We start from the raw sequence: 22,293 nt of genomic DNA on the forward strand, positions 1-22,293 counted from the left end.
AAGAAGGCTGTACAAGGGCCACATCGAGTATGTGGACGCGCTTCTACAAGCTACACAATTTAAAGTGAGATTCTGCTGACCTGAGGGTTTCCGTTTGGTTGACATGTGGTTGGCAAGGAGGAGGAGGAATGTAAATCAGTGGATCCTCTTTCACAACCATTAATGCCTTTTCTGTTGACATAGGTTGTTCAAGCCTAAAAGCAAACATTACAATTATTGGCAAAGTGTGGTGACAAAAAAATCCACATAGGACACCTCATGAGCTAAAGGTGGACAATCCGTCACTATCTCACAAACACATTGAGGGAACTTATCAATTCGAGTTTCAGATGCAAGTCTTTAACATATAGCCAACTGGAATAAGGTGTGCCAATATTTTTAGGACTGACAGGTTTTATACTAGAAATAAACAAATTAATTAGAAGAGCCTGGTCCAGCACCACGTCATTGAGCTGTGACCAGCGGGAAGGAGCTCTGATTTGTAGTTCCTCAGCAACGTCTCGCAGGACTTCTGTCCAGACAAGGCTGCTGCACCAGGATTCTGCAAACTAACTTGCTCATTTCTACTTTCAAATAGTTTTTTTTTTATTTTCCAGCCACATAGACATATGAAGGCTTGGTTTTTGAGGGACGAGTTGTAGTTTTGAAGAACATAAATTATTTTACCAAATGAGGCACTGGGAAATGGGAAAAACTGCAGTGAAATGTCAGAAAAAAATGCAATACTGTCATTGTTTGGCGGATTTAGTTTTTACAGAGTTCATCGCCTTTCAGCAAGCACGATTACTGCGATTTTAAATTTGCATATTTCAATAAGGTAGTGAAAAAAAGTTCTGATATTTATGTACGGTATATAAAAATAAATTAGGGCTGTGCAGCCATTTTCTGACATCCGTTATGTTTTGATTTATCCATCTACAGAGCTATGTACAGGTAAGGGACTGTTTTTGTGTGGTAACAGGACATTTTTATCCATAGTTTGGGGTTCCTATGAGGTTTTTATTTTGTTTTGTTGTGTTTTTGAGGGGAAATGCAGCAACTGGAAAACAGCTATTCTGGAGTTTTGATTTTTTTTTATCCATATACCGTAAATAAATGTTATAATTTTCAGAGTTCATACTTTTACAGACATGGATCTCCATATGTTAATAATTTAAAAAAAAAGTAAGTTCTTGTTTAGAATTTTCATTTTTTTTTTTTTTTTAAACTTGGCATCCATGCGGACCTTCACAAGCCCTTTGACTGCTATGGCAACCATTCGACACACAGCAATTATGTTGTGGGGGAGGCCGATAAGCGCCCAGAATATCGTAACCTCAAGGCTGCACACCATAAATGCCGCCATCCGAGAGGAACATTAGAGATTTAGCTACTCTATGAAGATGTCAGCTGTATAGCACAGTCGGCATCTGCAGGGTATAGTGCATGCTCAGCTCCCGAGTATCCCCAAAGCCTTCACACATTCATGGCAGCCCCAACACAATACAGTATCTCCACAGCTGCTCACACAATAGTATGGGGTCCCCACAGCCCCTCACACATTATGGTGGCCTAGTGAGGGGTGTAGGTTCATCATACTTGTGTGATCTCATGATGTCACTGTGATTGCTGAGCAGAGACCGTGTCACATAAACATTCGCGTTCCATCATTGTATTCACTGGCATCTACGTCCTGAGGATGCAGATACCGGTGAGATTGAGACCCCGAGCAAAGTGCGGCCTCATGTTGTGGGGTGCTACTATATTCAGCCTTTTGCCTGTCCCAGCCCTCAAAATGGCTAAGAGCAGCCAAAGGGTTGGATGTGGCACATGGGCTGCGCTTTGCCCAGGTCTGAGTTATATAAATGAGTTATAGGATCATGGTACACTACAATTGTATATCTATACCTAAGGGCAAGGTTTAAGTATAATATTTAATGGGGGAAGAAACTATAAAATGTGGAGAAATATGTAGAAGTCTCCACATAGGAATACACTCTACTTAGATGGGGGAAAAAAATGGACAGCAAGTAAACATACAGTCTGTCACTGAACCCCAAATTCATGTGTCCCTTCCTTCCCGCAGGAGCCGACACCCTGAAATTTGATGTGGCACCCATACTCCTCGACGGCTTTCCCTAGACGCAACCCTGAACAATCTCAAAACCAAAGCAGACTAATATGCACTGGTGAAAATGGTAATACATCAATGCGAACCATCCTTATATGATCAGTCACTGATCTAGAGAGCGTACACAAGTGGATTCAGCATTCGCAATGTATTTGTCTATATTTGCCCCGTATTCACATGTAAAGCACCATGGAATAAATGGCGCTATAAAAATGTATAATAATAATAATAAAAATAATAATAATAAGCCACTTGACATTGCTCTTCTCATTTTAGACCAAGTCTCGGGTCTAGAGTGGGTGGAGGCTAAGAAAAAATAAAATCATTTATCGGTTTAAGCCAAGGTTCGCATATGCTAATGCTTATTTACATTTAATATGCAATTTGCCTCTTCAGAGAAAAAGAGGACTTGAACTCTATAGCGCCACCTATCGGAAGTAGCGATCCTACAAGTCACAATCAACCCTTTTTCCATTTACCACTTTTTAAAATGTGATATTGTGGTTATTCACCCCATTCTGCCCTTTTCTAAAGAGGGTGACTAAAGTCCCCTTTTTTTCTGCAAAAGTGAATGTTTTGAGGAGTTGGGCTGTGACCACCATCTATTGTCAATCACACGTTTCTGTGTTATTTAGGCATATAATTGTTACATTTCATTGTAATCTGGCCTGTGATAAAGGATATTATTACAGAAAAGGAAAAATCAGCCTAATAAAAGGCTTTGAGGCCACAGTGAAATTGTTAATAGTCAAGAAAATACAGAAAACAGGAATTGGAAGAAAAAAACCGCTTTCACCAATATTTCGTAGCAAATACATTTAACATAAAAACGCCATTTCAGCAAAACACCATTTTTATACATACAGCTTTGCTTAAGGTTTTAAAAATATATACAACAAAATCACTAAATTAAATTACCGTAAGTCACGGGAGGAAATTTCTCTGTCCTTCATATTTATTTTACCAGGTGAAAATTCAAGCAAGTGTCTACTACTTGGGCGAACAGGGCTCACCTCCACATCAAAGGGACCTGGACTAGACTCCAATATACTACAGAAAAAGAGAAATATTAAACATTGCTTTAAAATCAAAAAAGGGAACACATAAATAAACAAATATTTTTTGTAGAAATCCTGCACAGATTAAAGTGGTCAACCTCTTGATAGTCTATTTTTTTGGAGGCTGCAGAACAACTGAAGAGGTGGTACACAATCTGTTTCTCGTGAGCAGAGCCAAGGGGAGAGGCTCCTGCTGCAGCCATTTGTCTCACCATCAGATACAGAACAACAGGAGAGGGGCATAGCTGAGATCCATGGACAGATTTTTCTGTTGTAACTATAAGCACATGCACAAAGTGCAATACACCGAAATCTCAGCGGTGGCCATGCTACTACTTAACGTTTATAGGTTGTCTTCTACACCTGGCTAAGACTTGCCCATCCCACATTACTTACCTTAGAGGGTTAAAATTAATCATTAAGAAAGCAGCCAACATCATAAGACAAACGGCTCTTCTCTTTGGAGCAGTTACTTTAAGCTTCTGATTCTGCAGGGAGACAAACATTTTTGAGAACATATTCACGACTATACCATTAGATTTTGTAGATTTTTTACAAACTGTCTGAAAGGACTCTAAACACAGCAGAAACAACAAATTACAAAAAGGCCATAAAATAGTTGGATTGTAAAAAGGCCATAATGCGTCACCCACAAATTCACCGTTAGGCTACGTTCACACAACAATATTATTAGTACAAGTGCTGTTCGGGGAAGACAGCAATTAGGATTTTTTTTTTTGTTCATAGACCAAGTGCCGATGTTATGCATTGGTTTCTTCAGTATGTTGGAAGTCTTTGGATATGCAAAAGAAAAAAACAGCAAAACATCCGCACCGCTGTTATTCGTTAGACCCTCATGAAACTCCTTAACTATACCGCACTGCCGTACATAGCCTCATGAAAAACATCACATACCGGGGTGCTCCTCTTGCAATAGTCCATATACAAATCCACAAAAAAGAAAAAAAGAAGAAAAGAGCGCACTCACCGGTAGTGAAACGTCAGATTTATTCGGATAATGACATAAAGAACGCAGGGAGGGTAGTGAATGCACACGGACGACGGCCGTTTCGTGCTCAATGCACTTCAACTGGTCGAGTTGAAGTGCATTGAGCACGAAACGGCCGTCGTCCGTGTGCATTAACTACCCTCCCTGCGTTCTTTATGTCATTATCCGAATAAATCTGACGTTTCACTACCGGTGAGTGCGCTCTTTTCTTCTTTTTTTCTTTTTTGTGGAAAAGAAAAAAACGGTAGTTAGACCTACCGGTAATTGTATTTCCAGAAATCCATCCTGACAGCACCATGGAGGACATCCTTCTTATCCATAGTGGGACAGGAAACCACAAAAGTTTAAAAGGACCCTCCCCTTACCACCCTTCAGTGATTTTTCAAAGTCACACCTCTGCATGGATGCAAAAGGAAAATTTTATTTGAACACACACAATTGTTATACAAATGTTACATCACATAGGTATGAACTGTTCTTGAAATAGGGAGGGAACTAACAGTGCTGTCAGGATGGATTCCTGGAAATACAATTACCGGTAGGTCTACTTACCGTTTTCCAGGTCATCACCTGACAGCACCATGGAGAAGTACCAAAGGAGGTTTTGATCCTAGGGTGGGAGTACAGCTTGAAGCACCTTCCTGCCAAAAGCTAACTGAGATGACACTACATCTAGTTTGTAATGCTTAGAGAAGGTACGGAAACTAGACCAGGATGCAGCCCTGCAGATCTGTTCTGCCGAAGCCCCTCCTTTCTCTGCCCACGAAGCGGCCATAGCCCTGGATGAATGAGCTTTAAGACTATGTGGAGGACTCTTTCCTTGAACCTGATAAGCTAGGCTAATGGTGGACCTAATCAATCTCGCAATGGTAGATTTTGATACTTTTTTCCCTTTATTTAAAACCCCTATAAAAGGACAAACAAGTTACTATCCTGTCTCCAGGTCCTAGTTGCCTCCAAGTACTTAAGTACTGTCTCCCTAACATCCAAGTTATGGAAAAACCTCTCTTTCTGGTTTTTAGGATGCTGGCAAAATGAGGGAAGCACTACCTCCAGATTTATAGTTGAATCTGAGACCACTTTAGGAAGAAAAACTGGATCAAGTTTTAAGACCAGTCTATCTTCAAAAACCTGCAAATAGGGGTTCTGAGTTGATAGAGCCTGAAGCTCTCCTAGTCTTTTAGCAGACGTAATGGCTACCAAAAAAGCGGTTTTGAGAGAAAGATAACCAATCTCTATATCTTCTGCTAGATCAAACGGACCTTTACATTACTCGTTAAGGACCAGGTTAAGATCCCAAGGAGGGACAGTCTTCCTAATTAAGGGTTTTAACCTTTGAACGGCTCTGGAGAATCGGCCTATCCATGGGTGGGAAGCCAGGGACGAATCATAGAATACACTGAGGGCCGCTAACGGGACCCTCAGAGTATTAGGTCTAAGACCTTTCTCAAATCCCTGTTGTAAAAAAATCAAGTATTTTGGGAATGTCAGGAGGTCAGTATCAACTGCTGTGTCTCCACAGAAACTGCAGAATTTTTTCCATACTTTTAAATAAATCACTGAGGTCACTGGCTTTCTACTTGCTTGAAGAATGGAGATGACTTTGTTTGAGAGCCCTCGTGCTTTCAGGATCTGGCGTTCAGGATCCAAGCTGCTAATTGGAGGCTCTCTGGATTCTGGTGTAGAACCGTACCCTGAAGAAGTAAATCTTTCCTTTTTGGCAGGAGGAAGGGTTCTTCTATTGACAATTTTCTTAGTAAGGGAAACCAGCTCCTCTTGGGCCAGACGGGAGCCACTAGAATGACCTGAGCTCTGTCCTCGTATATTTTCCTGAGGATCCTTGGGATCAGTGCGAGAGGTGGGAAAGCATATAACAGACCCCTGCTCCATGACAGAGAGAGCATCTACCCCCACAGGGTTTTCCCAAGGGTTCAGAGAGTAAAAGGTTCTGACTTTTGCATTCCATCTTACCGCAAATAAGTCTACCTCTGGTGTTCCCCAGCATTGGCACAACTCGCTGAATACCTTGTTGTTTAGCTCCCATTCCATCGCTGATAGTTTTTCCCTTCTCAGAAAGTCTGCGACCTGGTTCTCCATGCCCTTTAGATGCACTGCTGGAATTGAAAGGACAGATCCTTCCGCCCATCTGAAAATCCGATCCGCCAGATTCTGTAATCTTGGATGTCTCGGGCCTCCTTGATGCCACAGGAAAGCAACCATGGTTGTGTTGTCTAATAGAATATTTAGGTGTTTGTTTTTCAGCAAGGTCTGTGCTGAATAAAGGACCTTCCAAAACGGATGTAGTTCTCTCAAGTTCGAGGAATTCTTGCTGTCTTCCAAACTCCATTGCCTCTGGTAGTATCTACCAAGGACCTGACCACCCCAACCTTGTTGGCTTGCGTCCGTGGTTATCGTGACTGCTGGAGACCGAATCCATGAAACACGGACCTGAAAATTTCTGGGGATGGTCCACCAATGTAGAGATCATCTGATCTGGTGGGATAAACGGAATTCTTTGTCCAGCGAGTTCTGCCTTCTGTCCCAGGAAGCGAGAACCGCCCTCTGTAGCTGACGGGAATGAAACTGGCTCCAACTGACACAGGGAATACAGGCTGTCATTAACCCGAGGATCTTCATTGCATCTCTGATGGAGACCAGACTTCTTGAAAAATGATGAATCCGGTTTATTAAAATCGGTCAGCTTCCCATCTGGAAGAAACGATTTCCTGACACTTAAGTCCAGGATAACTCCTAGAAATGTTATTCTTGGTTTGGGTGTCAGGTCTGACTTTGACCAGTTCACTACCCATCCCAACTTCTGCAGCGTGAAGATCACCAGTTGCCAGTTGATTCTGAGCTGACTTACTGAATCTGACACTATCAGCAAATCGTCTAAATAGGGTACTATCGTGATGTCTCAATTTCTCAATATCTCACCATTCTTACCCCTGATAAAGCCACTGCAGTGGTGACACGCGTTGGGTCTCTGACCCCCTCTGGACCCCCAATTCAGTTTGCATACTTTTTTGGGCATGCCTAAATGATAATTTTTTTTATTATGGCTATCTCTCTATTTGATTAATAATATTTTTGGAGCTACAGGTCATTCTTGGGTGTGCAGTTGTAGCCGATATGCCACACAGAGGAATCCAGCTGGTAATTTTTTTTTCTTTTTATCTAGTATTGCACTAGGTTTGGTATTTGTTTGACAATAACAATTGATCTTGCCATATATGCCATTACTTGTCCTCATAACCATCATAGGACTCTGTATTGTTATATACATATATATATATATATATATATATATATATATATATATATATATATATATATATATATATATATATATATATATATATTTTCTTTTCCTTGGATTGTTTTGATAATAACCTATTTTGGAGGTATATGTGTTCTTCTGTCAAGCATGTTTGTTATTATAATAGACTGACTTATATTTATCTCATTTTCCTCTATGTAACCTGCACTTGCTCATTATATGAGGTTTGTTACATATTGTACACTGCCTTTGTTATTTTTTTGAGTATTGCAATATCAACAATATTGTAGGTTTGGTCCTAGGGGGGGGGTCTACCTAAATGTTTTTATCGATTCTTGTGTGTTTTGGACTTTAATAAATATTCAAAAGATTAAGTGAGATTTGATATGGATATTTTGGGTGTTCCCCAGTTTGGGTATGTCTCTTTTTTTCTTCTTTTTTTCTTGTCTACATTTTTTGACATACCTTGGGTAGATCCCCTTTAATATCTAATTCATTGTGGTTGGTGCCCTCCATCCCCTGTTTTGTTTCTCGATTTCTCAATAAGCCACTACTTCTATCATAAGTTTTGTGAAAATTTCTGGGCGCTGTTGCTAAACCGAATGGGAGGCAGCGGAATTGGTAATGGTAGATCATTTAGTGCATGTAATTGCCACCTGGTATGCTGCTCATCTACTCAGCTTTTCCTGCAATGTCTGTTTATGTGAAGTGCATGTAATTGCCACATGGCATGCTTTGCTTACCCATTATTTTCTATCCATATGTACTTCACTCCTCTTTTGTCTTCCTGGCATACCTGAGTGGCCATTCTACCCCACCCCCTCTTTATAACCTGGCTTAACTGTGAACATGTGCTCTGGACACACACGCCCACATCCCCCCTCTCAGCTGTGAGCCCTTAGGTGCACATAAATTCAAAGCCATGAGTCTGACCAGACGTGTCTGACCATCTTTGAAATCCCATCTTTTAAATCACAGATTTTTAATCACTATGAATTAGACTAGAATTGACTGGAATGTAAAGGAATGGAAAACTAATATAATGTTTCGGTTTCTTGTAACATTCACCCTCATACTAGTTTATTTCTTCCTATCTCCTGTAATCCCTCCACCCAGTAAGGAACTAGTCATTTCTTCCTCCATCCTCCCCAGCCACCTCACCTCCTCCACAGAACTATTCCCCCACATACAATACCTTCTCTCCAGGCACACACGGCCACATCATGACCTATCCAGCTCCCACCTTCTAACGCTCTGTCTGCTGCTCCTCATTGCTGGCGACATATCCCCAAATTCTGGCCCTCCTTATGACATCCCCACACTCATTTCTGATCCCTTGCCACGATCCTCTACACGTCTTTGCAACCACAGTAACCTCATACCCATTCATCCAGCCCCCAATCCCCCAATTTCCCTATCTGGAGCACTATGGAACGTACGCTCTGTCTGCAATAAACTGTCATTTATCCACGACCTCTTTATCAATAGCAAACTCTCCTTCCTCGGCATCACTGAAACCTGGCTCACCCCCTCTGACTCAGCCTCTCCAGCCGCGCTTTCCTATGGTGGATTCCACCTCTCTCAAACCCCTCGCCCCAGCAACAAACGTGGTGGAGGGGTTGGCTTGCTCCTGTCCAATACCTGCTCCTTTACCCCAATTCCACTACCACACTCTGCTACTCTTCCCTCATTTGAGGTGCACTCCGTCCGCATCTACTCCCCCTCCAATCCACAGCTGGCTGTCATCTACCGCCCCCCAGAACTAGCCATCTCCACTTTTCTTGACCACTTCACCACCTGGCTACTTCATTTCCTCTCAGCTGACATCCCCACTATCATCATGGGTGACTTCAATATCCCCATTGACACTTCCACCTCAGCCGCCTCTAAACTTTTATCGCTCAATGTCTCCTTTGGTCTCACTCAATGGTCATCTGCAGCCACCCATAAAGATGGCCACACACTGGACCTCATCTTCACCCACCTTTGTTCCCTTACTAATCTCACTAACTCACCCCTCCCCCTGTCTGACCACAACCTACTGAAATTTTCTTCTCTCTCCCCTCCTAGCGCACAACCTCCACTCCACAAACTCACTCATCCTCGCAGAAATCTCAAACACCTCAATTTACAATCACTTTCTGAGTCCCTTCTCCCTCTTACAGACATAGCCTCCCTTCATGACACAGACGCTGCTGCCTCTTTTTATAACACCACAATAACAGCAACACTCGATTCGGCCACCCCACTCATGCATAACAAAACTCGTAGAATCAAGAGGCAGCCCTGGCTAACCAGCCTGGCCAAAGAACTGAGACGGGCTTCCAGGATCGCTGAACGGCGATGGAAGAGATCTCGTTCTGCTGAGCACTTCACTGCATACAAGCAGTCCCTCGCCAGCTTCAAGTCCGCGCTCACTGCCACAAAACAAACTTACTTCTCATCTCTCATATCCTCCCTGTCTCTCAACCCTAAACAGCTCTTCAACACTTTCAATTCTCTACTCCGTCCCCCAGCATCTCCTCCCTCCCCTCTCATTTCAGCTGAAGACTTTGCCTCTTTCTTTAAGCAGAAGATAGATAACATCAGACAAAGCTTTGGCCCGCAGCCCCCAATGCCCCTCCTCTTGACTTCTCAGCCCTGTTCCAAAGCCAGCTTCTCCACCATAACAGACAATCAGCTCTCCCTCCTATCAAGATCACATCTCACCACTTGCACGCTTGACCCGCTCCCATCCCACCTCATCCCTAACCTCGCAAAAGTCTTCATCCCAACCTTAACACAACTCTTCAACCTCTCACTTACAAACGGTGTCTTCCCCTCATCTGTCAAACATGCATCAATCACACCTATCCTCAAAAAACCCTCCCTCGACCCATCCTCTGTGTCCAGCTATCGCCCGATATCTCTTCTCCCTTTTGCCTCAAAACTACTGGAACAGCATGTCCATCTTGAACTGTCCTCCCACCTCTCCTCCTGCTCCCTCTTTGACCGGTTACAATCTGGCTTCCGAACACATCACTCAACTGAAACTGCCCTAACTAAAGTGACCAATGGCCTACTAACCGCCAAGAGCAAGCAACACTACTCTGTCCTCCTCCTCCTGGATCTGTCTTTTGCCTTCGACACTGTGGACCACTCCCTCCTGTTACAGATCCTCTCATCTCTTGGCATCACAGACTTGGCCCTATCCTGGATCTCATCATATCTAACAGACCGAACATTCAGTGTCTCCCTCTCCCACACCACCTCCTCATCTCGCCCCCTGTCTGTCGGTGTTCCCCAAGGCTCAGTTCTAGGACCCCTACTCTTCTCCATCTACACCTTCGGCCTGGGACAGCTCATAGAATCCCACAGTTTACAATATCATCTCTACGCTGATGACACGCAGATCTACCTATCTGGACCCGACCGCCCTTACTGACTAAAATACCACAATGTCTGTGCAATTTCATCATTCTTTTCTGCTCATTTTCTAAAACTGAACATGGACAAAACAGAATTCATCATCTTTCCCCCACCTCACTCTACCCCTCCACCCGACCTATCCATCAATGTCAATGGCTGCTCACTTACCCCGGTCCCGCACGCTCGGTGCCTCGGGGTGATCCTTGACTCTACCCTCTCTTTCAAGCCACATATACAAGCCCTTGCCTCCTCTTGCCGATTCCAACTCAAAAACATTTCCCGGATCTGTACATTCCTTGACCACGAAACCACAAAAACACGTAGTACATGCCCTTATCTCCCGCCTCGACTACTGCAACCTCCTACTCTCTGGCCTACCTTCTAGCACTCTGGCACCACTCCAATCCATCCTAAACTCTGCTGCCTGACTAATCCATCTGTCTCCCCGTTACTCCCCAGCCTCTCCTCTCTGCCAGGCCCTTCACTGGCTTCCTATTGCCCAGAGGCTACAGTTCAAAACACTAACAATGACATACAAAGCCATTCACAACCTGACTCCTCCATACATCTGTGACATGGTCTCCCGCTACCTACCTACACGCAACCTTCGATCATCTCATGATCTCCTACTCTACTCCTCTCTCATCTCTTCCTCCCACAACCGCATCCAAGACTTCTCCCGTGCTTCCCCCATACTCTGGAACTCTCTACCCCAACACATCAGGCTCTCACCTACCACGGAAACCTTCAAAAGGAACCTGAAGACCCACCTCTTCTGGCAAGCCTACAACCTGCAGTGATCCCCAGTCTACTGAACCGCCACATGACCAGCTCTACCCTCACCTAGTGTGTCCTCACCTATCCCCTGTAGACTGTGAGCCCTCGCGGGCAGGGTCCTCTCTCCTCCTGTACTTGTGTGTGCCTTGTTTTACTCATGTTTATTGTACTTTTCTATATTTGCCCCATTCACATGTAAAGCGCCATGGAATAAATGGCGCTATAAAAACAAATAATTCCTTCTTTTTCCACAGCAAATCTGAGGTATTTTTGGTGGTCTGCAAAGATTGGAACGTGGTAATATGCACTTTTTAATTCTAAAGTGCACACTACCACATTTTTCCCCAGCAGGGGAATTGTAGATTTTATGGATTCCATCTTGAACCTCTTGTATACCAGCCAACTGTTTAGGGGTATGAGGTTTATTATAGTTCTGGATTCTCCTGAAGCCATTTTTAAAGAGAAGAGGCCAGAGTAATGACCTCTTCCTACCTCCATAGGTACGGCGATATTACTGCTACCTGCAGGAGTTCCTGAATGTCCAACCACATAGGCGAGGTTGAAGAGAGCTGGACATTGGACACAAAAATAATTTCTGGGGGTAAGGAGTCGAATTCTATTCTTTACCCTTGGGCGATAATCTGGAGAACCCAAGGGCTTGTGGGTATCCTTTCCCACTCTACGAGGAAATTCAACAGCTGTCCCCCTACCCGAATGGCATAATTTCCTTCGGAACCCCGACCTAGAAGTTGAAGAACCCGAATCTCTGTTTTTGTTCCTATCTTCTCCCCCTTTCCGATAGCTCCACCTCCCCTGCTTTCCCTTACCCCTATAGTCTGATCTTTGACTATAATAGGGCCTGCAAAATGGCTGGTACTGTTTTCGTTTTTCTTCTAGAAACCCCTTCTTTTCATCTGAAGCTTTTTCCAGAAAATCGTCAAGGATGGGGCCCAAGACTACCCCCTAAGAATGGAATAGAACATACCTTATTTTTAGATTGAACATCTCCTGACCAGCTTTTCAACCAAATAGCTCTCCTGGCTGCATTTGATAAAGATTGACCTCTGGCTGTGAACCTAACCGATTCTGCAGTAGCATTTGCTAGAAAGCCAGATGCCAGCTTTAGCAGAGGGACAGCTTTAAGAATAGATTCTCTAGCAGTTCTAGCTGACAGCTGCTCTTTCAAGTCGTCTATCCACAAATGCATAGCCTGAGCCACAGATATTGCTGCTATATTTGTGCGAATGACCGCCGCCGAGCTTTCCCAGGCTCTTTTTAAGAGCCCATCCGCCTTGCGATCCATCGGCTCCTTTAAGTTAGAGTCGTCCTCAAAAGTAATGGCGGTTCTCTTAGAAACTTTAGCAAGAGGAATGTCAAGTTTGGGAATATCCTTCCAGTCCCTGACCTCTTCATGATCAAAGGGGAGGCGAAGTCTGAAGTCTCTAGGGATTGATAGTCTTTTCCGCTTCCTCCCATTCCTCTAGAATCATAGAACGAATATGGGCATTTACAGGAAAGAATTTTGAGGTCTGGGAACGTAGACTCCCAAACATTTCATCTGGAACTGTCGGAGTGCTTGAGGGTTCCTCAAACTGCATAGTCTGTCTAACTGCTCCCAGAAGTTCCTCTATATCATTAGACGAAAACAAATATCTTTTCCCTCTCTCCGGAAGATTCTTGTTCTATTGTTAGTCTTCCAGCTCTGATGCAGAAAAACTATCCTCAGACGAAAAATCTGATTCTCTCTGCCTTTTCCTAGATGTCCGCAGGTCCTGGGGGTCAGACTGTACTGGCTGAGGAAAAGTCAGACCAGAGATTGAGGCGTGTACCTCTTTTCTGACAATAGCTCTCATATTAGTCATGAGAAAAGCCTGTTCTTCTCCAACAATCCTACTGGTGCAAGACTCGCAGAGAGATTTCTGCCAGGAATCCTTAAGCTTTATGACGCCAATGGGACACTTTTTGTATTTAGCACTATCCTCCATACTGCTTTTTAGCTAGTACCCGATAGCCACTCATACATTTAACTCCTAAGTGATGGGTTTTGTTGCCGCCGCTTGTCCCGGACCCTTCTCACACTGGCGCGGCAGCAGCGACCCGGAAGTGACGCTCGGGCTAGTCGCACTCCCGGATCCAACGGACACGTCCAGATCGCGCTCTTACCCCTGCTGTACTGCTTCCTGGACACGCTTGTAAAGGGTGCACCTTACAGAGGCGTCTTCACATGCAGGTACTTGGGGCCTCGTCAAGGGTCGAGAGTGCCCACCAGGGGGAAGCGACCCTGAAACCAGGCGCAGCGCTACACTGGTGCTGCTGAGGGACCCTATTACTTGGGTGTCAGCAAAGCAGAGTCTTGTAGTGGGAAGGAATAGGCCGAGCCCCCCCGATCCTCACTCTGCACGGGACGGACGGATCTCTCGTCGTTCCTATCCACAGTGAGACAGGAAAAAACTCTGAAGGGTGGTAAGGGGAGGGTCCTTTTAAACTCTTGTGGTTTCCTGTCCCATTATGGATAAGAAGGACGTCCTCCATGGTGCTGTCACGTGGTGACCTGGAAAATATATTTATCAGATCCCATACAATTCATCTGTGTAGAATAATTTTTATGGATGCATTGCAATTCTTCAGGAATTTGTTAATAATGGCCTATGTATAAATACAGATGCAGTCATAGATTAAAAAAAATAAATAAATACCGTATATACTCGAGTATAAGCAGAGATTTCCAGCCCATTTTTCTCGGCTTATACTCGAGTCATACCCAGGGGTCGGCAGGGGGGGGGGAGCGGGGGCTGTCTAATTATAATTTATACTCACCTGTTCCTGGCACGGTCCGTGCAGGTCCCTGGCTCCCCAGCTTCTTCCTGTACTGAGCGGTCACATGGTACCGCTCATTACAGTAATGAATATGCGGCTCCACCTCCCATAGGGGTGGAGCCAAATATTCATTACTGTAATGAGTGGTAACGGTGACCGCTCAGTACAGGAAGAAGCTGCGGCGCCACGGAAGCAGGGACTGCACCGCGCCAGGAGCGCGAGTATACGGGAGGGGAGCGCTGCGCGATATTCACCTGCTCCTCTTTCCAGCACCGCTCCATCTTCAGCGTCTTATGCAGTGACGCTCAGGTCAGAGGGCGCGGTGACATGGTTAGTGTGCGCCCTCTGCCTGATCGTCAGTGCAGAAGACGCTGAAGACAGAGCGGCGCCGGAACGAAGTCAGGTGAATATTGAAAGTGCCGAGGGCCTGAGCAACGGAGAGGTGAGTATGTGATTTTTTATTTTTTATCGCAGCAACAGCAAATGGGGCAAGTGTCTGTATGGAGCATCTTATGAGGCCATAACATTTGTGCAGTACTATGTGGGGCAAGTGTCTGTATGGGGCCATAATCAACGTTTCTGCAGCACTATATGGGGCAAGTGTCTGTATGGAGCATCTTATGGGGCCATAATCAACATTTGTGCAGCATTATATTGGGCAAATGTGTCTATGGAGCATCTTATGGGGCCATTATTAACCTTTATGCAGGATTATATGGGGCATATTTTAATATGGAACATCTTATGGGGCCATCATAAACTTTATGGAGCATTATATGGGGCTCCTGATTCAATATGGATATTCAAAAACAACCTACTGATGTATCAATTAATTTTACTTTTATTGGTATCTATTTTTACTTTTGACATTTACCAGTAGCTGCTGCATTTCCCACCCTAGGCTTATACTCGAGTCAAAGTTTTCCCAGTTTTTTGTGGCAAAATTAGGGGGGTCGGTTTATACTCGAGTATATACGGTAATAATGAAGCACATTTTTGTGCCTGTGTTATGTGATGTACTTGTGCATATTTGGATTTTTTAATGTAACAATCTAGGTATTGCAAGTGAAAATTGTGTGAAGGAGATCTCCAATTTATCTAGGACCAAAAAAAAGAAAAATCAACTTAAAATTGCAAAACTTAAACGTGTTCTCCTTTCTCACTGTACTTGAAGACTGACAGCGGGCCAAAAAGGCAGAACTTCCAACCAAAGCCCAAATCAGACATCCATGGAACACACCTGAGTAAGGCTATGTGCACATGTTGCAGAATTGCCACAGCAATGCAGAATTGGCATGCATATTCCCGCTAAACACTAGCGCTTTACAAGCGTAATTAGCTTGCAGAATGCTAGCGGTTTCCAAGCAATCTGTAGCATCGCTTGTAAAACTGATTGACAGGTTGGTCACACTTGTCAAACAGTGTTTGACAAGTGCGACCAAGTTTTTACTATTGATGCTGCATATGCAGCATCAATAGTAAAAGATAGAATGTTAAAAATAATTTAAAAAAATAAAAAAAATCGTGATATTCTCACCTTTCGGCATCCCCTGCAGCCTTCCAGCTCCTCGCGATGCTCCCGTTCCCAGTGATGCTTTGCGACAATGACCCCAGATGACAAAGCATCACGCGAGACCGCTACGTCATTACAGGTCATTGTCGCAAAGCATCACTGGGAATGGAAGGGCGGCGGGGGACGCCGGAAGGTGAGAATATAACGATTTTTTTTTTTTACAGGTATATGGTTCCCAGGGCCTGGAGGAGAGGAGACTCCCCGGGTACCATATGTAGATGATCTGCTTACTTCCTGCATAGTGGGCATAGCCACATGCGGGAAGTAAGCGGATCAATGCATTCTTATGTGTGCGGAATCCCCGTGATTCCGCACAAAGAATGAGCATGCTGCATATTTTTCCGCAATGCGATTCCGCCACAGAAAAATAGGCAGCATTAGCACAGCATTGCGGAATCCTATTGAATTCAATGAGGTATGTTGTGTATGTGTTTTTGCGGCGAAAAAAACGCGGCAAAAACGCATACAATCTGCAACGTGTGCTCATAGCTCAAGAGTCATATTTGTATGAGGCTGTAGGGATCAGGTCAGGAGACCCGTGGCCAGTCTGTACAAGTTGTCTGCACTCAGTTTTTCACAGACGGCTGGTAAGTGGTTGAATTCAAGCCTTTTTATGCCGGCAAGCTAAAGGCATATGTTCAGAGACCCAGAAATGTGACGCAGCAGGCATAGCACGAATTCACTTTTTTAAAAATGTGAATTGTATTACATTTTGTAAGCAGTCATTGGAAAGTGGGTTCCTCCTCAGGTTTCAGGTCTCCCAAATCCAGGAGACAAGTGTGAAAGGCTGAAAATGCACCTTCCCTCTAGTAGGACGTCAGTCCTGCATTAGATGGTTTCATGTCCATAGGACAGAATTAGAAGAAAACTAAAGACATCTGTAGATTTTTCTTTTAGGAAATACGATAAGACTAATGAGCTGAAATCTTAGACACAGAAGTCTGAAGCCCGGCAGCCATCGGCTTACCTCAGACACCACTTCTTCCAGTAGTTTCTGCAAGGAGCCATTTTCCTTTTGGAGCCTCTCGTTTTCGGACAGGGCTGCTCTCAGTCGCATTTCCAAACCTTGCATATATTCCTTCTTCTTCCTTCTGGACTGAAATGCCGACTCGCGGTTTTTAATCATTCTTTGTTGCCTTCGCATTACGTTTAGCTGTTTAAAGAAAGTTTGTACCGTATGTTGTAAGTTAAATAATGTAAAGAATGGGTAACACTACCAAAGATGCCCAACTTATCTTATATGGTACAACCCTGGTAAAATACCACAATACAAGCTGCATACATGAAACAGATCTGTCACACCTGTTGAAGCTGGTGTATTAACTTTGAACAGTTCAGCCATCATGATAATAAAGACGAGCATTTTAAGAATACAGCAACAGAAATAAACGGCCCCAGAGTCCATGTGTGAGCTCCGCATCTGCAGGGAGGAGGGCCACTGAGGGGTTATGCAGCCATTCTGATAGGAGTTTTCTAAGTAAAACCAGCATCTGATCAGGTCTAAGATCTATTTAGTAATGTGTGCAGATTGTATTGTGAGATCTGGTGACAACTGCATTAAAGCACAAGGAATCTTTTCTCAATATGCTCTAGCAGAACATAAATTATTGCACAATGGATATGAGGAGACTCAATAAAAAAGGTTCCTAAACACACTTTCTCAATTATGATTCCTTGGATGCCAAGATATTTTTAGCTTATCTGCCATAAGCAAAGTAAGAGACATAAGTAACATAAAAGAGGTGTTGAATGGCAGGACGGCGTATTGGTGACCGTGTCAGACAGCCGCACTGGGGAAGAGGGGAGCAGAGATCGCCAAGCCAGACAGAGGATTACAGGTCCAAACATGAAGGGACGCGCTTAAAGGTCATGAACACATCGAGTGGAAATACTCTGCACATCATGCATTACACAGGCCTATGGCGTCAGCCTCATTCTGCACATCGTGGCCCAAAACTCACTACTATCACCTATCTCAGATGAAAACACATTTGTTTGAGAACATGGCCAGTCATCAAATTATCTGAATATTCCTATTCATGAGCAAAGCTACGCAAAGATTTCAGATTCTTAACCCATGATGGAGAGACACTCAAAAAAAAAAAAATCAAACGCATTTTAACAAGTTACTCCAACACCAGAGCAAGTAGCTACATCCACTTGTATATACAGTTATATGAAAAAGTTTGGGCACCCCTATTAATCTTAAGCTTAAGGTTTTATAAAAATTGTTTTTTTTTGCAACAGCTATTTCAGTTTCATATATCTAATAACTGTTGGACACAGTAATGTTTCTGCCTTGAAATGAGGTTTATTGTACTAACAGTTCATGAATCAGTGACAAAGTTGAAGTTACGCAGGGGATGGATCTTTCAGCAAGACAATGATCCAAAACACCGCTCCAAATCTACTCATGCATTCATGCAGAGGAACAATTACACTGTTCTGGAATGGCCATCCCAGTCCCCAGACCTGAATATCATTGAACATCTGTGGGATCATTTGAAGAGGGCTGTCCATGCTCGGCGACCATCAAACTTAACTGAACTGGAATTGTCTTGTAAAGAGGAATGGTCAAAAATACCTTTAGCCAGTATCCAGGAACTCATTAAAAGCTACAGGAAGCGACTAGAGGCTGTTATGTTTGCAAAAGGAGGATCTACTAAATATTAATGTCACTTTTCTGGTGGGGTGCCCATACTTATGCACCTGTAAATTTTGTTTGAATGCACATTGCACATTTTCTGTTAGTACAATAAACCTCATTTCAAGGCAGAAACATTACTGTGTCCAACAGTTATTAGATATATGAAACTGAAATAGCTGTTGCAAAAAAAAAAAAACAGTTTTTATAAAACATTAAGCTTAAGATTAATAGGGGTGCCCAAACTTTCATATACCGTAACTGTACTAAAACAATTCTGCCCTTGAGATACTAATAGCCAATATGTTCAGTGGTATATAACAGCTTTGCCTCTCCGCTGCTGCTGCAGCCTCTGGCGATTAGCTGCAGCGGTGTGGATATGTCACCACTGCAGCCTATCACTGATCTCAGGCTGATGTAGACAGCGCACGATGCCGAACTCCCTAATAGGCTGCAGAGCTGGGCACATGATTGCTGACAAGCTGATACACTGCTAAGATGGAGCACTAGTGGAGGCATCACTGGACCTGAGAAGGTGGAGCAAAAGCTCCATTAGGGTGCTATCAGGCACACATTCAGTGGCAGCATCCAAACACCCAACAAAACGGGATTCACACACATGCAACGACAGGGGCAGAGACCATAATGGTGCCGGCAGAGGGAGCGTGCAACACTTTAGAGGTGGACTGCATGTGAGTGTCTGCCACCAGTAGACAAACATGACAAAATGATGCACGTCGGAGCGCACGTTCGCACTGCCGGCACCATCATGGTCTATGCCCCAGTCAGCACACACGTCCGAATATAGTTTTGTGGGGTTTTCGGACGCAAGCCCTGACAGGGCCACCGAACAGGTGCCTGAACTCAACATGAAAGAACCCTAAGCCTATGTGCTAATAATATGTGAAATAGGACAAGCTATTTGCACTAGTTTTTGGCAGAAAAAAAAAGTTTTACATTTCAGTGCCCAATTGTTTTGAACCCCTAAGTATATTTGAAGCATTTTACTCTCAGACTTTTGTTTAAGCCTGGGACATGAAGCACCGAGTAATACAGCCACAGCTAGATGATCATGGAGCAGAGAAGGTTTACAGCTATGGTCAGTAATGAAGACCAGATGTCCAGGCATGGAGGGTTGTATGACTCACCTCAAAAAAAGTTTAAAGTTAATATTAGTTCAAGGTGTTTCAGTTGTGTTATATATTACTGTTTTTATGTTGTTTAAGTCTTCACAAATTCTTGCGTGTGTATATTTTGACCTCCTCATGGTATCGTGCCTTGTGCAGGCTAGTTTTGAGTAAATCTTTGAAGCACAGAACTACTGTATGTTGCCTGGAGTTTTTCCCCCCTTTGAGGGTTACGTATTGCATTATCAGTGATACAAGACAACTTAAAAAAAGTAAAAACAAAAGGTGAAGCCCCAAAATGTACTGGCAACATTAAACTACTACTATGCAAAGTATGAATGCCAATACAGAATCCATAGTGGGGCCCCTTAGGTCAGAAGGCATTCATGATCAATAGTCAGGATTCCCCAACCACATCATGTTAGAAAATCTACTTGCTATTATTTGATCCTTCTTCTCAAAAGGAAATAGAAGCCTAACAAATAAATCCACATAATATGGTCGTCGAAAAGAGTTCTATAAACAACTAATCAGCCAGTGTGAGATATTTGTTATTAAGAGGGGTTTCCACTACTAAGACAACCTGTTCTTGTTCTCCATGTTTGCCCCATTAAAACAAAAAAACTTGTAATCTCCTCCCTTGCCGGTACTGTTCCAGCGTGTCGACACTTGTGTTCTCGGGGCTCACGTTATGACACATGAGCCCTGCACCCAGTCCACGCTGGCGTCACTGTCCCCGCCTTCACATGTAGAAGTAATCATGACTGGCCAGAATAAGCCAGGCACATATCCTGAACTGAAGAATGAAAATCCCATACTTACAATTATACTGGAGAATCCTGACAGTGTGCAGTCACATGCTGTAAGGGTTCACAAAGTGCCTGCAGACTTATCAGAAGACCGGATAACGCCTTTATATACTAGGTGAAGTCACATCCATTCTAATACTACTGTAAAGAGCCAGCATTACTTCTGGGATAGGAAAGTGAACAGTATCTCTAGTCTGGAATGATACTTAACGGTAAGAACACTACTACTACATTAATTCAACTGGCACAATATTTCAGGTGAGTTGCCAACTATTTTCTGCTTTGGAATAAGCAGATTATGATGACTTTTCCATGTTTTAAAAAATGCTTAGATTGAATATAAATAGGGTATAGATTCTGCACATGCAACACATTAGTAAGCCAACTGAAAATGCCACATCATAAAACAATGAATACCACTTCCAGCTACCAAAATATTCTCTGTACCTTCATAGTAATACATGCACACAAGATCCCTATCTACCCCAATTTCATCTATTGGGTGAGAGCTGAGCCCAGAACTTCATGGGGGGACCAGGCCGATAACCTCAAGAGAGCTGGAACCAGTGTCTCAAATATTACCATTAGTAAGGCTAGGGTGTCACATTGCATTAGGGCAGTCCGTTTAGCACATAGCGCTAAGGACTGCGCTAACGCAATGTCCCAAAAGGGATCGCGTTTGCCGATCCCGCTAGCGCAGATCCCCGATCTGCGCTAGCGAGGAACGGACCGCGAACGCTGCAGGCAGCGTTCGCGGTCCGTCACTCAAATGACGGCACATTGCTAGCGCATGTCCAATGTGGGCGTGCGCTAGCGATGCGTTCGCCATTACAATCAATGGCGGCGTTAACGGACTACATTACACTGCGTTATGCCGCGGTGTAACGTAGTCCGTTAAACGTACCGCCATAACGCAGTGTGACCCTAGCCTAACACACTACGCCGTCTTGGATTAAAATCCTGCAGAGCCCGCAAGGCCCCCTTGCTCACACCAGCACATGTCCAGGCCTGTTTGAAGTTCGCTAATGATCATCTGGATGATCCAGAGGATACATGGGAGAAAGTCATGTGGTCAAAATAGAACTTTTTAGTATCTACTCCAGTTGCGGTATTTGGAGGAAGAAGGATGAGTACAACCCTAAGAACACTGTCCCAACCTTGAACCATGGTGAGGAGACATATTTTGGGGGTGATTTTACGCAACAGGATGACTGCACCGCATTGAAGGAAAGATGAATGGGATCATGTATCGCAAAATTTTGGCCAAACATCTCCTTCCCTCAGTAAGAGCAATAAAAATGGGTCGTGGCTGAGTCTTCCAGCATGACAATGACCCAAAACACACAGCCAGGGCAACTAAGGAGTGGCTCTGTAAGAATAATTTCAAGGTCCTGGAGTGGCCTAGCTAGTCTCCAGACTGGAGTCCAATAGAGAATCTTTGGAGGAGCTGAAACTCAAAGTTGCCCAACAACAGCCCCGAAACCTGAAAGACCTGGAGAAGATCTGTTGGGAGGAGTGGGCCAAAATCCCTGCTGCTGTGTGAGCAAACTAGGTCAAGAACTACAGGAAACATCTGGCCTCTGTAATTGCAAACAAAGGTTTCTGTGCCAAATATTTTTTTTATGCAATAAAATGCAATTATGTAAAAATCATAGGCTATGTTTTCCATGGTCAGGAAACG

At 43.8% G+C, this 22,293-nt stretch overlaps 1 protein-coding gene across 2 annotated transcripts in view; it reads right to left on the bottom strand.

The window, feature by feature from the left end:
* ATF6 (activating transcription factor 6) overlaps positions 1 to 22,293 on the bottom strand; it is a 182,339-nt gene that overhangs the window by 73,424 nt on the left and 86,622 nt on the right. For both annotated transcript variants that reach the window (XM_069737202.1, XM_069737203.1), the window contains 4 exons: positions 17,000 to 17,185; positions 3,565 to 3,656; positions 3,029 to 3,160; positions 81 to 194 (listed from right to left, as the gene is read on the bottom strand). In XM_069737202.1, coding sequence (XP_069593303.1) covers positions 81 to 194; positions 3,029 to 3,160; positions 3,565 to 3,656; positions 17,000 to 17,185 — 524 coding nt within the window. The remainder of the gene's footprint in view (positions 1 to 80; positions 195 to 3,028; positions 3,161 to 3,564; positions 3,657 to 16,999; positions 17,186 to 22,293) is intronic.

The sequence above is a fragment of the Ranitomeya imitator genome, chromosome 8 (genome assembly GCF_032444005.1).
Source record: "Ranitomeya imitator isolate aRanImi1 chromosome 8, aRanImi1.pri, whole genome shotgun sequence".
In the NCBI taxonomy this organism is placed as follows: Eukaryota; Metazoa; Chordata; class Amphibia; order Anura; family Dendrobatidae; genus Ranitomeya; species Ranitomeya imitator.